An 18351-nucleotide genomic window follows, 5' to 3' on the forward strand; every position below is an offset into this window, starting at 1 on the left:
ACTAGATGATCTCACTAAAGACATGAGGCTGCTTGAGGGGTCTTAAGTAGAGTTCTTGACAGTTCCCTGGTGGAACAATTTTCAAAAAAACTCCGAAAAAGTTACTTTCTGGCCTATAAAATAAATATTGCTGACCTCACCAATTATTGCTACATTGCTTAATGAGACAGTGATTTAACTCCATAGCCACGAAATGTCACATTTAAAACTGATTGCACTTATACAGCGTGCTGCTCTCAATTACATAATAACCTATTGTGCAGAAAGTCTGCCATTCTGTGAAATTAATATGAAAATTTGAGGCTCTGGAGACACTGCCGCTCGACATGAAGAGGTATGATTTATTTCTTTTTTTGGTGTTTTATTTAAACAAATGGCCATAATACATGTCAATGAAACATGCCTAAAAAAGAGATTAAGCTGTCTTGTGGTGCATTACAGAAGAATGTGTATACTGCTTTTGCACTGGCTACTGTGCCAAATGATTTTGTGCTGGTAAAATACCCAACACCCAGTGCCGGTGCAAGGTAATTTTGTGTCCTAGGCTAAGCTTGTTAGTGTGCCCACCGACTGTTCAATAGATAACACATGCGGCTTGGTTTTCTCCTAATTATGATGTGTGCACTAGGCAAATGCCTAAATCGCCATAATGGTGACGGTGGCCCTGCCAGCACCAATTTTGTAAATATTTCAGAGGACAAACCATTTGGTGTGATGTACTGAATTTAAACCACAGCATTACATTATGTTTGGACTACAAATGTCATCCATTTATATATATATATATATATATATATATATATATATATATATATATATATATATATATATATATATATATATATATATATATATATATATATATATATATATATACACACACACATTTATCCAGTTCAGGGTCAGCTGGTTCTTAACCCATCAGCCCCTAAGCTGAAAGCAGGATGCAGTCCTTTAAGGAATTCTAATCCATCACATGACATACTCAGGCACACACCCATACTCACTCACATGGGACAAATTTACAATCACCCATTAACTCAATACACACATTTTTGGATGTGACAGAAAAACCAGAGTAACCAGAGAAAAATTCACACAGACTGCACAAAGGAGGAATTTACCAACTCCACAAATAGAGCGAGCAGGTACAGGCAACGAACCTTGAACTTTAGAGCTGTGAGACAGCAGCTACTGTATAGCCACTTTGCCACTGTACCCTGCCCCTGATGCTCTACATGTCAATAATTTGTAATCTACAACCATTTAAAAGAAAGTGAAAAAAATGAGGAGGAGGAAAATGAGGCGCTTACAATATAGTTCAAAAGGAAGGTGTTTATGAAAGCATTCTCAACACAAGCAAACAGCAAAGAGACAAAAATCAGACAAACATTTTTGAGCAGTGAATTTTTTTTTGTTTTTCTTGTGTAATTAGGCCAAACACAGCCAGAAAAAGTCCCAAGAGTGATGTTTACTCGATTATATTTGACCTCTTTTAGAAGTCATTAAGCAAATATATGTAAATGTAAAATGTAAGTGAGCTAACATCTAATCTATCTAAACTACATGCTACCCCAGGGTAAAACGAACCAGAACTAAAAATCTTAAATCCCATTTATAATGAAAAGTAGGAACAAACCCACAGTCTAATAAATACATTCAGGGTGTGTTAGCTCTCAGGCTACATCCACATTGAACACGACGCATACTGCACATTTGACAGATATTGATAGTCTCCTTCATACTATCCATCCATCTGGATTAAATGTATGATGGAGACAACCCTTAGGCCAACCATCTGTGTTGAAAAGTCTGCTGCTGGCCCATATAGGGATTAAAGCCATGCAAAACAAATGTAAAGAACTATTATAAGTATTATTATTATCATTCATTTGGTTAACCCAATTATCCAGGGTTAACCAAAGATATGAACAATCAGGATGTCTGTCCATTGCAGGGTGAACACACACACAGTAGGGCCAATTTACTTAACCTGCATACCTTTGGACTCTAAGAGGAATGCAGAGCACCCACATTGACACGGGGAGAACATGCAAACTCTGTGCAGAGGCAGCCAAGATGTGAATCTCGGTCTCCTTGTTGCAAGGCAGCAGCCCTACTAGTGGACCATTATGCTGTCCTACTTCATGCCAATGCCCCAATTAACCTACTCTCTAGTAAAGGAAATAGTCAATTCTTTTAACTTTTTACCTTCACTAACTCTTTTCATAATGAATGAATTATTAGAAAAAAAGTACAACAAACAGAAAATACAGAGTGGCAGTGAGAAAGATTCAGAGGAATTTGCGGCATGGTAATGCACTATAAAATCACTGTGCAGTTTTCTTTTTGCAGTGTCTACCAAACTCACAGAGGATTTTCATTTGGGAGCATAGGCTCTGTTTAATCAAATACCTTTTTTCATTTAGCATGTCAGTACCATAGTTAAAATTTAACCAAATTAAATGGAGAATAAATAAATAGTAGAACAAAAGTAAACATCTTAGCCCATTGCTACCTCCTGACCTCAGTAGAAATCACATGGGGCACTGCAAACCCAACCACCTGATTATACCCAACAACACTGCCGCACATTTACTTGATTGAAATTCACATGCTATTGGAGAGATGAAAAGTGCACATTTCCCAGTTGGTAATGTCACGAGCATTCTTTGAAATGGTAACTCCCAGCAGGAAAACTCAGAAAAAAAAAACACCATCCAAACTTGCAAGCTGTAATGTCACAATGACCTCTCACCTCATTCAACAATATCAAATAACATAATAATAACAACCGGATCATATTCCGTTTGGTGAGACGTGATACGAGATTAATAAGTTTAGTTTCCTCATCAATTTCATTAAAAAAAAATTCAAGCTAAATCGTAATTGTTTTTGTGCATAGTCAGTAGTAAATGAACAGCATTGAATTTCCTCTACACTAAAACACCAAGTGGAAGTTCACATAAACAAAACAAAGTCGATAGCTGGGATATTACAAATGGTAAGTCAGTCATTTTCCAACCCGCAATATCCTAACACAGGGTCACGGGGGTCTGCTGGAGCCAATCCCAGTCAGCACAGGGCGCAAGGCAGGAACAAAAACTGGGCAGGGTGCCAGCCCACCACAGGACACACACACACACCAAGCACACACTAGGGACAATTTAGGATTGCCAATGCACCTAACCTGCATGTCTTTGGACTGTGGGAGGAAACCGGAGCATTACAAATGGTAAATCCAAAAATTTTCAGAGCATTTGAATATATGAAAACTCCTCAGTTATATTCTGATGTAGTCAAGTATGGAATGGAGGGCCACCATAAGAGCAGCATTGTGTGTCAAGATATGGTTCCCCACTATGATACAGATATGCCACAAAGATTGGAAAACCCTTTAGAATTACCTGGATGTCTTCATTAACAGCTGATAAAGATGAGGCCTGATCCTTCAATTGCAATAATAGACAACACAATCTGTTTATTACTAGTGACACATAAACAACTGTACTTCTTGTTGCATTCTCGCTTACAGTCCACATACTGTACCTATGTAAATCCTTGTAAATAACAGAACATCCTTTAGGAGCAAAAATCTCCTCCAAACATTTTCTAAATCTGCTGATCAGACTTACAGAATAGACGAGGAATGGTAGACCATTCCTAATTACAAACTGTTCAGATTGATATTTCTGTGTGAAGGGTCAGAAAGCTGACCCTTGAATTGTTTTAAAAAACAACTCAAAACTCATCTGTTCAGGAAGGCTTTTAGCTCTATTTGACTTTATTACCCTTCTCTCAGTTTACTTCTCTGTCAAGATGCTAATGTAACCTGTGTGTGTGTGCTAGACCATCAAGTATGTTGTCTGTATTTTTTTTCAGAATTCACTGTCTTAATCTTCTTTATTTATCTGGTTTGTACAATGCTATATACTGTATACGCTGCCGTTCTTTATTATATTCTGTAAGTGTCTTGAGCATGGGAAAGGCGCTATATAAATAAAATGTATTATTATTATTATTAAGGGCTCTCTTCAAGTTATGCCATGTCATCTCAGTTCATTTGAGAGCTGGACCTGGTAACACTTTTTTGTTCAAGTCATTACATTTATGATTTACAGTTTTGAGTTATTGTCTTGTTGCATCACCCAATTTCTAATAAGCTTTGGGTGATGGACTACCCTTGAAGCCTCTTTTAAAATGTATTGATACAATTATGCATTCATTGAATGACAGCCAGATGTTCAGATCCTGAGACAGCAAATCAGCCGCAAACCATTATGCTCCCTCCATCATGTTTCATTGGTGTTGGTGTGCAGGGCTTTTTTCCCCCAAATGTAGGAGTTACACATTCCTGCCAATGTTTTATGGATTATCTGGATGGTGTTTTGAAAAATTTAAACAAGTACCAATGTTTTCTGTGGAAAACAGTGGTTTCCTCCATGGTGTCTTTCCACGAACATCATTCTTATTCAGTATTTTATTTTTTACAGCAGACAGAACATATAGTTTTGAAAGTTCTAGAGATTCCTGTAGGTCTTTTGGTGTTACTCTACAGTTCTTTTTTCACTTCCTTCAACACAGTATACTTGTCATGATCTTTGAAGGATGCCCACTTCTAGGGAGACAGTACTGGAACTTGCATGAAGAAGGGGCCTAAGCTGCCTCAAAAGCTTGCATATTGCAATCTCTTTAGATAGCCAATCAAAAGTGTCATTTTACTTGACTTCTCATTGCCTCCATTTGTAGACAATTCGTGTCTGATCCAACTTTATGCATCTCTAAAATTCTTCTTGTAAACGCTACTGATTGTTTACATGAACAGATATTTAAGGAGAAAGGCAGACTTAACCAGTGAGCAAACTTTGTGTGCCTCTCATAGGACAACCCACACCTCTCACTTCATTGAGCTGGAACACAGGACTCCAAGTAGCTTTTGGAGAAGTCACTAGCATAGTGGGCCATGTACTTTTTCCAGCCTGGATGCTGAGTACTTAAACATGTATTTAACAATGACAGGAAGAAGAATTGTTAGTGTGTTATTAGTTTAGGCAGATTGTACTTGTCTTTGTATGGTTGAAGATCATACCACATTGTTATTGGTAATGAAGGCAGAAATCCAAACATTTCTTTGCAACTATACACTACGAATGTGAATGGATACCCTGCACAGTAGATAAAATTAGAACCTAACAAATAGGCTTCTAGGTTCAACAAAGAAAACAGACAAAGAGAGTGTAGACAGGAGGGGTAGTTTCAAGTTACAGCCCTGCATGGAGTGCCACTACAATCAAACATTCTGAAAATGCAAAGCCAGAATGCCAGAATACACAGCCGACTTGTGCTGGGCTATCAATACAGAAGGAATGCAAGGGCTTGATGGGCCTTTTAAAGGGACCCAAGGAAACCTTGTATTTAGCCAGCATTGCAGAGTCACATACAGGGTGTTCGCCAAGAGGGGTGAGCTGAGGCCCGATGAGAAGTCTGCACCATTCTGTAAATCAAAACATTGCCTCTGTTGATTTATGTGACAGCTAGAGAGCCCAGAATATTGATGTTCTGCTGTAAATCTAGAAGGGCAAGCAACCCAAGACCAGTTCTGCATGAGGGTCTCATTTAATTAAATAGCCAAGAGCTGACAAGAGTCTTTTGTTACATGCTGGCTATATCATTTTTAAGGTGGGCCCCAGGCTTAGGTGTATATATAGAAAATCCCCCTCATTAGTAATAAGCCTGAAGCTGTGGGAAACAGGTCATGGCTGTAGAGAATGACAGTGGTGAGAATACTGCTGGGAAATGGGATGAGGACAAAGCAGGTTGGCTCTTTCCTGTTAAAAAGAAATCTCTGCACTTGTTCGGACAAGCCTGGATGGAGCAAATAAGTCTTTTATTTTGTTTTCACATCCTCCTGGTTACCAAGCAGCTTTAATAAAAATGCTCTCAGCTCATAAAAACTAAGAGGCCAAAGTGACATTGAGCAACAAAGTGAATTTCAAAACTTTAACAAGAATCTACATTTATTTTTAAAACTATTTCAAAGTAAACACTAGCAGCAACAAAAACATATACATATGATTACAAGCATGTCATTTGCCTCTTCAGAGACTCTTTCACAATTAAGTTCTCAATGAATCTCTTGTGTATTTTTAACCAAACCCACCTAGAGACTTTTGATGTGATTGGTATCAGACTTAATGAACCACAGCACTACTCACCATCCATGGAGTGCTGGTCTCCAGTGTGGGGCACATGACATTCCTGGACAACACAGCAAATCTCTACAGGAGGGGCCGAACAGAGCTAGAGGAAAGCAGATTTGGTCATTTGTGAGAGTTTCAGAATGACTAATTCTAGTGAGCAATAAGGTCTGCAGGAGAGCAGATAGAATTAAAAGATGAATAATGGTAAAATGTAAATGATTGATAGACATGGCAAAGATAAGCATTTCTTTCCAAATCACTGTTCATTTATCATGCCAGTCCACTTAAAGATTTTCTTTTTGGTGTGTCTGGAAAGAAAGATGTAATGGTGTCAAACATTACATGAGATTAATCTGAAATCGTGTTTCCTTTCATTAAGATCCAAAGTATTTTTTTTTTCTCTGAACATCCATCCAGCCATTTTCTAGGCCACTTGTCATATGGAGCCTGTACCTATTGCAGCAACACTGGGTGCAAGTTGGAAACCAATTCTGGACAGGTTGCTAGTTGATCACAGAGCAAACTCACAGTTACCTATTCTAGGGAAATCTTAAATCACAAATTAACCACATCTTTGTGATGTGGGAGGAAAATGTATCCAGTGGGGAATAGGCAAACCAGTATCAGGCAGTATCCATGTTGGGATATGAACTCAGGACTTTACAGCTTTACAGAAGCAGCACTGACAAGTTTGACACCATGCCATCATCCCTTAAACAGATAAACAGAATGAAATCAGAACAGTACCAATCATCATCACTCGGGGTTCTTGCCTCTGATCAGCCACTGATGAGCTATCATCATGGCTTAAGTGTCTAAGAAACTGGGCATTAAACCAGCTGTGCTTAAAGAGTCAAGAAGTCCACAAGAAAACAATCATCAGTGCATAGTGGCTTTTAAATTACGAAGATATATTAGTCCATTATATTCTTGATTAAGCAATTATTTGTAACGTCAACCTTACTAGCATTGACGTTTACTAGCACTTACTAGTACTAGACATCAGTGCTGGCCTGGGTAAAGGCCATCGAACTTGGGAAGAGCCCCGACTTGAGCTCATGGAGGTGGGGAAATTGAATACAGACGGTGTTGCCTCTGATATCAAGTGAGTTGTGGGAATCAGAGCCAGTGACATGAACGTGCAGAAAAAATAAACCTTGGTTTCAATCCCCTTAATTATTGAGTCCCCCATCATCACTACTTTCCTCTTTAGTGGGACTGGTTTTGAGATGGCACATTGGGACTGCTCATCCCCAGCTATCACTTCAGAATTACTCACATCCTGCTCTGCAAAAGTCCTGAAAATAATGTTACACTTTCAACTTATGGGTAAAGGACACCTGGGCAATTCTCTACCACAATACAAGCTAGCTACTGTACTTATTCCTCAAGCTCACCAGCCCTGAGCTCAAATAGCCGGCATCTCCCTCATACTGTAATGGTATGTCAGAAGTATGACTTATCAAAGCAAGCATCAAACAGGACCCACATTGCTATGGCCTTGTTTTTTGAATTTAGATAAGGGCCTGCTTAAACCTTTTTCTTTTTAAATTAAGTGTAAGTTTAAAGTACTACTTTTTTAATACCTACTGAATCTCACTCCCACATTCTCTGAGCTCAAATTTAAATATAGGCAGCAAGCAAAATTAGTCAACTTTGCCTGTCACCCACCATCAAAAGTGAAGTTGAAAGGCTGAACCATTTAAAAACACTAAAGTAACCAAACTAAGGTGGGCATCCATTTATTTTCAAATCCCAATTTTCCAATTCGTATTCTGGTAGCAAAGAGTGCCAGGCAGGAGTCAGCTCACCACATGGCACATTCATAAAGTGCAATTTAGGATCAACAATCAACCTGACAGCAAGCCTTCAGAGCTGCTGGACATGATTCTGCTGTCCAATAAACTGTGAAGCTATTAGCTGTCCTCCGCGCCATGTAAACCTATCCAATGATGTAATATGGTGGAAACTGTCCAAACCACCGTCATATTTGAAAAAAAACTGGGCACAAATAAAGTCTAATAAAACAAGCTGTTCTTTTGCAGGGACAAGCAGATTCAAGTAAAGTAAAACACTACTGTATACTGCAGGTGTAACTCTGCACTAACTGAACAAATTATTAGGAATGCCTGTACAGCTGCTTATCCATGCAGTTATCTAATTAGCCAATCATGTGGCAGCAGCACAATATATGAAATCCTGCAGATACAGGTCAAGAGCTTCAGGCAATGTTCACATCAAACACCAGAATGAGGAAAATATGTGATTTTGACTGTGGCATGATTGTTGGCATCAGACAGGCTAGTTTAAGTATCTTCTGGGATTCTCACACAAAACAGTCTCTAGATATTGCTCAGAATTTTGCAAAAAACATGCAGTGAGTGGCAGTTCTGCAGAAATGCCTGGTTGATGAGAGAGGTCAGAGGGAAAAGCCATGCTAGTCTGAGTTTACAGAAAAGCAATAGTAACTCAGAGAACCACTCTGTTCAATTGTGGTCAGCAGAAAATCATCTTAGAATGCACAAAACATCAAACCTTGAGGCAGATGGGCTACAACAGCAGAAGACCACATCGAGTTACAATCCTGTCAGCCAAGAACAGAAAGTGGAGGGTGCAGTGGGCACAGACTCACCAAAACTGGCCAGCTGAAGACTGTAAAACGTAGCCTGGTCTGATGAATCTTGATTTCTGCTGAGGCACATAGATGGTAGGATCACAATTTAGCACCAATAGCATGAATCCATGCACCACACCTACCTCATGTCAACAGTCCAGGCTGGTAGTATTATTGTAATAGTGTAGACAATGTTTTCTTGGCATACTCGTATTGGTATTAATGGGCCCGTTAATACCAATCAATCATTGCTTAAATGCCACGGTCTATTTGTGTATTGCTGCTGACCATGTACATCTCTTCATGGCCACAATCTACCCCTTTTTTGATAGCTACTTCCAGCATGATAATGCACCATGTCAAGGTTGTCTCAAACATATTTCAGGGACATGACAATAAGTTCTGTGCTCTTCAGTCGCCTTCCCAGTCACTGGGTTTAAATCCAGCTGAACACCTTTGGGATGTGGTAGAATGAGAGATTTGCAATAGCAATGTGCAGCTGATGAATCTACAGACATTTCGAGACACAATCATGTCAACATTAACCAGCATCTCAAAGGTATGTATGTTTCCAGCACATCTTGAGGAATCCATTTTATGAAGAACTGAGGCTGCTCTGAGAGCAAAAGGAGGCCTTAGTATGGTGTAATGAAGGAGGAAATAGTATACTGTTCCTATATATATGTATATATAATTATATTATTATATTTTATTATTCTTATATCCTGGATTTCTACTTACTGTATAAGTACATAAAATAACCTGGTAAGAAACACCCTATAATCCGAGAGTATTTCAATTACGATTTTAATTTATCTAAATACAGAAAATACAGAAAACTTGTATGGAAAATAAAATTAGTATATTCATGTATTAGCATAAATAAATATAGAAAAATAAATAAGTATTAACCTTAGGTCAAATATTAATACAAGTCAGGCCTGCTGAACGAATTGTTAAATAAAGACACATGCCATATTTCTTTTTTAATTAAAGCTTAGTTTTAGCCACCAATATAAACTAGCTCGAAGACCAAGGAAGGGAAGTGATAAGATAAGACAGCCCAAGGGTGGAGAAAGAGAGAACATCTGCAAACTCAAGGCTGACTAGAAAATAAGAGAAGCAGAAAAGTACAGACCAATAACAAAAGATAAAGGTAATAGTGGTTATTGTGGAAGAATCTGACAGGCTAGCTACAGAAAAAGGAGTCAGAAATGAGCTGTTTTGAGCGAGTTCAGAGTGATAAGAAATGATAATAAAAACTGCCATTTTTGGAATGTCCGGGGCACAGCTCGATTTGGCCGAATTGGGTTGAGTCCGTGTTATTGTTTTATTGCAATAAAGCTATATACTCTGTTTGATTATCCTCTGACTCCTAGGGCCTTCATTTCAGGTAAAGTCCTGACAATTTCGCTTCGACACTAGCTGGCAACATCTTGAGGAATCCATGCCGCAAATTGTATTATTATAATGTCCCTGAATTATTTGCTCATTGAGTGTATCATTTTCAAATGGTCTGTGTGTGTTTGTATATACAATGTATTTGGTTTAGTTGTATTTTAGATTCGTTTACTGTATAAATAATTCTCCTTTGCATATTTCCATGGTGCCAGGAAAAAAACGTGAAAATTCTGAACCTAAACTTCCATAAAACATGCTATAAATGATATTGAACTTAAATATGAAAATTGAAAATATGAAGCTGCGGATTAAGCAGCTCACTATAACGATTAAACTCCTGATCAAAGCTTCACATTCTCAGTTTGGAATACTTATGGTAACATAAAATTATCAAACCTACTTAATCCAATTCAGGCTTGTGAGTATTCTATAAAACTTGAGACTGGTTCATTAATTGCCAGGTTGATAAGCGCTAGAGAACATTAAAATCTAACAGTACTGACTGAGTGAAAGCTGAGAAGTGTCCGCTGAGCTGTACAACCTTCCTCGAGGCAAAGACGATTGTTTTCTTATTTTTGTCGAGCCTTAACCTCTGGTTAGGCAGAGGTAGTATTAGCAGTTTTAGGGGCACAATAAATGCCACAAGATGGGCCCCATAACAGATTTAAATACAGAAAGAATTTTCAGGAATAACTCACACACAATATTTCAAAGTAGCCTACAAATCAAAATGCTATGCTGTACTGGTGGAACTTGCACAGAACATCTGAGGCAGTCGACCACACAGCTGTAGCTGGCAAGTACTGTTCACGAACCCGGGTGGTGTAGCCAAAAAGAAAACGTGCGCTGTCCGTAACTTGTGATGTAGTGTACTAAAAGAGTGGGAAATACACATATACAGTAACCTAGTATCCATAAAGAATTATGATTCATTTAAAAGGCATTAAAGTCAACCCATCAATCCAGTAAAACCATCAACGCAAAGACTGTCCGACCCGGAGAAAGCAACGCCAATACTTACTTTTAATCGACCGGAGTCTGGAAATCAATGCTTTCGTCCACGACTGTTCGCGCGGCCCGTCGCTAAGCAATAGGCAGCCAAGCAACAGCGTCTCCAAGATACACTGCACTTCCGCCCTATCAGAGAACTCGCCCTTCTATTGGATATTGCTCATCCAATTGGAAACAGGCAACTGCGAAAAGGCGTCTGGGTAGTAAAATCCGTGCCTGTTCCACGCCTGGTTGGGGTATATTTAAATCGGTGGTACGTGAAATAAAAATGCAGAAGCATGAATCCTTAAATTGGGATATTTTTATTGAAGTTGTTAAAGATTTAGTAAAAACTAAAATCGCGTATGCATTTTCACACCTCTTTATCCTATGAAAGCTGGTCTGTTTCTTTCCAACTTAATGATAGTGCTGCGGTGGGTTGGCACCCTGCCCAGGATTGGTTCCTGCCTTGTGCCCTGTGCTGGCTGGGATTGGCTCCAGCAGACCCCCGTGACCCTGTGTTGGATTCAGCGGGTTGGAAAATGGATGGATGGATGGATTAATGATAGTGAAATGTCACACAGCCTCATTCATTTATTTTAAATTTTAAAACGTGCTAGTTTTACAGACGATTATAGTTCACTCAACTAATGACCTGCCAGTCACCGCTACTGCTACCCCGTTGATGATAAAATTGGGCAATGCGGTGGAAATCGACCAATGACGGACGAATACACAGCCTAAGAAGTAAAGCAAAAATGGGTGCTGAAAATAGTAATGCATAGGTGGGGTATCTGCAGGGCAGAAAGTATTTTCGCTGTAACTGAACTGATGTCAGTTCACGTTTTGTAAACATGCAAGAAAAATATAAATATAGCTTTTAAAGAATGAAAAAATGTATGAGAATGTATGGAAAGACAATCCCGATTTAAAACTGCCTACGAAAGCTTGCATATTGTAATCTTTTTAGCTAGCCAATAGAAGGTGTCATTTTGCTTGACTTTTCATCAAGTTTGTGCAAAGAGTCAATATTTGTAGTGCTGGCCCTTCTTTTTCAAGACCTCTGCAATTCACCCTGGCATGCTGTCAACCAACTTCTGGGCCAAATCCTGACTGATGGCTGCCAATCTTGAATAATCAATGTTTGGAGTTTGTCACAATTTGTGGGTTTTTGTTTGTCCACCTGCCTCTTGAGGATTGACCAAAAGTTCTCAGTGGGATTAGGGGAGTTTCCTGGACATGGACCCAAAATTTAGATGTTTTGTTCCCCGAGCCACTTAGTTATTACTTTTGCCTTATGGCACGGTGCTCCATAATGCTGGAAAAGGCATTGTTTGTCACCAAACTGTTCTTGGATGGTTGGGAGAAGTTCCTCTCGGATGATGTTTTGGTATCATGCTTTATTCATGACTGTGTTCTTAGGCACCACCAGTGCAGCGCTTGCTCAGGAATGGCATCAGGCAGGTGTGAGTGCATCTGCACGTACAGTGAGGTGAAGACTTTTGGAGGATGGCCTGGTATCAAGAAGGCCAACAAAGAAGCCACTTCTCTCCAAGAAAATAAGGGACAGAGTGATATTCTGTAAAAGGTACAGGGACTGGACTGCTGAGGACTGGGGTAAAGTCATTTTCTCTGATGAATCCCATTTCTGATTGTTTCGGACACTTTCTGGGGTAAAGTCATTTTTTCTGATGAATCCCATTTCTGATTGTTTGGGACATCCGGAAAAAAGAGTGTCCGGAGAAGGTGAGCGCTACCATCAGTCCTGTGTCATGCCAACAGTAAAGAATCCTGAGACCATTCATGTGTGGGGATGCTTCTCAGCCAAGGGAGTGGGCTCACTCACAATTTTGCCAAAGAACACAGCCATGAATAAAGAACGGTACCAAAACATCCTCATAGAGCAACTTCTCCCAACCATCCAAGAACAGTTTGGTGACAAACATGATGGGGCACCATGGCATAAGGAAAAAATTGATAACTAAGTGGCTCGGGGAACAAAACATCAAAATTTTGGGTCCATGGCCAGGAAACTCCCCAGACCTTAATCCCATTGAGAACTTGTGGTCAATCCTCAAGAGGCAGGTGGACAAACAAAAACCCATAAATTCTGACAAACTCCAAGCATTGATTATGCAAGAATGGGCTGCCATCAGTCAGGATTTGGCCCAGAATTTGATTGAAAGCGTGCCAGGGCTAATTGCAGAGGTCTGGAAATAGAAGGACCAAAACTGCAAATATTGACTCTGCACATAAACTTAATGTAATTGCCAATAAAAGCCTTTGAAACTTATGAAATGCTTGTAATTATACTTTAGTACCATAAAAACATCTGACAAAAAGATATAAAAACACTGAAGCAGCAAACTTTGTGAAAACCAATACTTGTGCCATTCTCAAAACCTTTGGCCATAACTGTACATTAGTTCTTGTTCATCGTGGAATAAAAACCTTTGTAATGTTTCTTCTTTTTCTTTGCAGATGTACTCAGACACAGCTTTTCACTGTCTGTAATGTTTTACCTGAAAAGGAAAAAATAATGCAACACATACGGTACTGTGCAAAGGTTTTAGGCAGGTGTGAAAAAAATGCTGCAAACAAAGAATGCTTTCAAAAATGGAAGTGTTAATCATTTATTTTCATCAATCAACAAAATGCAGTGAATGAACAAAAGAGAAATCTAAATCAAATCAATATTTGGTGTGACCACCCTTTGCCTTCAAAACAGCATCAACTCTTCTAGGTACACTTGCACAGTTTTTGAAGGAACTCGGCTTGTAGGTTGTTCCAAACATCTTGGAGAACTAACCACAGATCTTTTGTGGATGTAGGCTTCCTCACATCCTTCTGTCTCTTCATGTAATACCAGACACACTCGATGATGTTGAGATCAGGGCTCTGTGGGGGCCATATCATCACTTCCAGGACTGCTACTTCTTTACGCTGAAGATAGCTCTTAATGACTTTGGCCCCAAATTTATTCTGCAGCAGGACAACGAACCCAAAACATACAGCCAATCATACGCCTCCCTGATGGTACTGCATGATGGATAAGTATCTGCCTGTATTTCTCAGCATTCAGAAAACCATTAATCCTGACCAAATCTCCAACTCTATTTGCAGAAATGCAGCCCAAAACGTTCAAGGAATCTCCACCATGCTTCACTGTTGCCTGCAGACACTCATTATTGTACCGCTCTCCAGCCCTTCAACGAACAAACTGCCTTCTGCTACAGCCAAATATTTCAAATTTTGACTCATCAGTCCAGAGCACCTGCTGCCATTTTTCTGCACCCCAGTTCTTATGTTTTCGTGCATACTTGAGTCGTTTGGCTTTGTTTCCACGTCGGAGGTATGGCTTTTGGCTGCAACTCTTCCATGAAGACCACTTCTGGCCAGACTTCTCCGGACAGTAGATGGGTGTACCTGGGTCCCACGATGGCACTGCTGGACATCTTCCGATTTCGAAGGGTAATAAGCTTGATGTGTCTTTCATCTGCTGCAATAAGTTTCCTTGGCCGACCACTGCGTCTACGATCCTCAATGTTGCCCGTTTCTTTGTGCTTCTTCAAAAGAGCTTGAACAGCACATCTTGAAACCCCAGTCTGCTTTGAAATCTTTGTCTGGGAGAGACCTTGCTGATGCAGTATAACTACCTTGTGTCTTGTTGCTGTGCTCAATCTTGCCATGACATGAAACTGTCTTCCACAACCTCACCGTGGTAGCAGAGTTTGGCTGTTCCTCACCCAGTTTTAAGCCTCCTACGCAGCTGTTTCTGTTTCAGTTAATGACTGTGTTTCAACCTACGTGTGACATTGATGATCATTAGCACCTGTTTGGTATAATTGGTTGATCATACACCTGACTATAATCCTACAAAATCCCTGACTTCGTGCAAGTGTACCTATAAGAATTGATGCTGGTTTGAAGGCAAAAGGTGGTAACACCAAATACTGATTTGATTTAGATTTTTCTTTTGTTTGTTTATTGTTATCAATTTACAAAATGCAAAGTGAGCAATCATTATTTATATTTCTGAAAGCATTCTTCGTTTACAGCATTTTTTCACACCTGCCTAAAACTTTTCCACAGTACTGTATATCCAAATATGCTTTCGCCAAATCTTTCTTCCTGCCGTTCACTGTATTTTAAGAAATCTATTTAAATGCTTTGCTCTCCATAAGACATTAGCTTATTGGAAAAAGTGCTCTCAAAATTATACACTCTGGCCCAGCCCACTAATCCAATTTATGGACCAATCAGATGTTCAAAATGTATTTGGGAGCAATTTGGTTGCTTGAAATGGACTAATCAATATTCGGGTGGATTTAGTTGGGATTGTGCCCGATTCTCAAAGTGCTACTTTTTAATCAACTGCTCAGGGCATAATTTCTCTGGGTTCATCAAATTATTATCCGAGTGGCCAATTGATTTTAATTAACTATATATGGCGTCAGGCGGAGAGACAGTCGGGGAAGGCCTGTCGACTTCCATAACACACATGGAATAATAATCCATGAAGGTCTGCAAACTTGGTTTTATTTGACCTTTGGATTGGGTTTGTGTGGGTTTTCCTCCCCCAAAGCCGTGCAAATTAAGTTAAATGGTGATTCCAAGTTGGCTGGTGGCTATGTACAGAAGTGGCCCTGGAAGGAGTGGTACTACACATTTGCTCTTTCCTTTCTTGTGCCCAGTGCTGCCAGAGGAGGCTCCAACCTCCCACGCCTCTATATAGGATTAAGTTTGTATGAGGCTGTATTGTATGGATGCCTCAGCGAGAGCTATGTATTATTTGGGCTGTTTACCACTTTCTGAACAAATGGAATTTCACCAATCAGACAGATGTTGATACACTTTCAACAAAAGGGCAGAAAAAAAAAAAAACAACATCCGAATGAAAGATGTTGGCACGTTATAAAATTAAATGAATGGTAAAGGATAGACATGACTTTGCAACACATTCAACTGAATGCCTTAAAAATGTTCAGTTTTTACATTAAGAATTGCAAGCAGCAGCTGTAAAAACATCAAACTAAAGATGGCATTCATGTGTAGATTTGAAAAGAAAAACTTGAATCTGGGCTTCATTTTAGTTCTGGAAGTTATTTTTAGAAAAGACAACACAAAGCACTTTGCCATCAACTTCATGAGACAGGAAGAGGCAAAGAATTAAAATAAGGAGAGGGTGGTTCCTATCAAAGGAGAAGAGAAACACATCATCATCATCATCTGGAGCAGAGTATGAACAGACCCCAAATGGGACACCAATATATGTAGTACATGGCACATTTACCATGCAAACAGGCCACATTAGATTCACCAATCCACTTAAGAGGACATAAACACCATACATTATTTTGTGATATATGCATGCCTGGCATGGCACAAATACACAATAACAGCCCTCACCAAATGTTTTGAGATGTTTGCCCACAGATTCACCTGCATTTCTTTAAAGGATCCTTAGTTATGTTGGACCAACTTCCAGAACTAAAGTGTGGAGTGGACAGTGGCACAGCATAGGCCACAGAAATGGGATCCTTGTATACATCTAAAGCACTGTTGGCACTTCCAGGTTTAGTAGGTAGACATATGTAACAGCAGGATTATTTGCGAAGTAACTGGGAAAATAGGTTTCACACATAACTTGCTACATGAAGAATTTCAAACTTTGGTTTTCCATGAACTTGCTCTTGATGGGTAGACTGCCAATAAGCAGAGTTGCAGATCAGTTATGATAGGACAGGTTTACTAAAACGGATTTCATTTTTGAGCAGTGACTGGTCTGCACAGTGCAGCAGCAGTGTGGCTTTTTACACATGGTCCAGTCTATTTTGTATTTGTCTGATTGGGCCAATAGGGGGCTTAAGAAAGCCAAAAACAATTTTAGATGGCTCCTTTGTGTAGTGGGGGCTGCTCCAGAGCCTTCAAATGTTGACCTGTAATTGTACTAAGCTTCATCATGGTTGTCAATACATAACATATATATATTTTTTTTTTTTTTATTTCGTCTTATACGATTTCTCGTATTAGAAATTTGTTAGTTTTCGTATACCCCTTGGGGTTAGAGCGCAGGGTCAGCCATTGTACAGCGCCCCTGGAGCAATTACAGGTTAAGGGTCTTGCTCAAGGGCCCAGCAGAGTTGGATCTCTTTTGGCAGTGACGGGGATTCGAACTGGCAACCTTCAGGATACCAGCGCAGATCCTTAGCCTCAGAGCCACCACTCTGCCCCGTGCTTCCATCAAAAAATAAGAAATAATGACTAATGATTTTGTAAAGTCCAGGCGGTTTTTTAGTCTTGGTAGGTCCTTTAGTTAACAGCTGGCCAGTGTCTCCAGTTAATGTTTGTGCCTTTAAATGCCCGCTCCAGTATCTTAAACATCTTTTCCTCACTTTTTTCTCTCCACTGTTGGTTCTTTATATTAATGCCTTGTCTTGTAATAAGGCAGAAGCATTCCAGCTTGAACACATGATATCAGTTAGCAAGCGGCACGTTTGTATAATAAAGCCAACTGACTTGTTCTTTTTGCCCATGGCTGGAAAAAAAAAAACGTTTAGGAGGAGCCGGGTTTTCTTTTTCCTTTTCACAATAATGAATGCTGAATTTCCCTACTTTATCAATGAAATTCCTTCTTCCATATTTGCCATCTTGTTCCATGAGGATTCAAGGAGTCAGGAAAAAAAAATATACAAGACATCTTTAGCAGTTTTTTAGGTCAGTCGACATAGCTTTGGTCCTTATTATGCGAAGTGGCACATGCAATATATTCATTTATCCTGATCATGAGTCCTTCAAAAAAAAAAAAAAAAAAAAAAAAAAAAAAAAAAAAACTTCCTCACTTTTTCCACTCACCTGATATCAGTAACATACAAAAGAACATAACCCAACCAATCTCAAATCAAATTTCCTTTATATGTCCAAGAGCTAACTTGAGATACACTATAGGCTTGGTGGACTCCTTTTCCAGTTGTGCCCAATTTGGTTTCTATATATTTCAGGCCAACTGTTCCCCTTTGATTATGACTGGACTTAAAAGTTCAGATCAAATGGATTAGAATACTCCTTCTTTTGAGTTTTTGATTGTATTTTGACCACAACAATCATTAGTATAAAAGTCAAAACTAATGTTTACATAATAGACTG

The 18351-nt window shown here is 39.3% G+C and overlaps 1 protein-coding gene across 2 annotated transcripts in view; it reads right to left on the reverse strand.

Annotated features, from left to right (window-relative positions):
- The window catches only part of agbl2 (AGBL carboxypeptidase 2), a 51321-nt gene extending 39998 nt beyond the window's left edge, over positions 1-11323 (reverse strand). For both annotated transcript variants that reach the window (XM_028794277.2, XM_051922427.1), the window contains exons 1-2: positions 11237-11323; positions 6216-6300 (exon numbers count right to left, since the gene is read on the reverse strand). In XM_028794277.2, coding sequence (XP_028650110.2) covers positions 6216-6251 — 36 coding nt within the window. In that variant the 5' untranslated portion in view covers positions 6252-6300; positions 11237-11323. The remainder of the gene's footprint in view (positions 1-6215; positions 6301-11236) is intronic.
- Between the last annotated feature and the right edge of the window lie 7028 nt (positions 11324-18351).

Source organism: Erpetoichthys calabaricus, chromosome 2, assembly GCF_900747795.2.
Source record: "Erpetoichthys calabaricus chromosome 2, fErpCal1.3, whole genome shotgun sequence".
NCBI classification, from domain to species: Eukaryota; Metazoa; Chordata; class Cladistia; order Polypteriformes; family Polypteridae; genus Erpetoichthys; species Erpetoichthys calabaricus.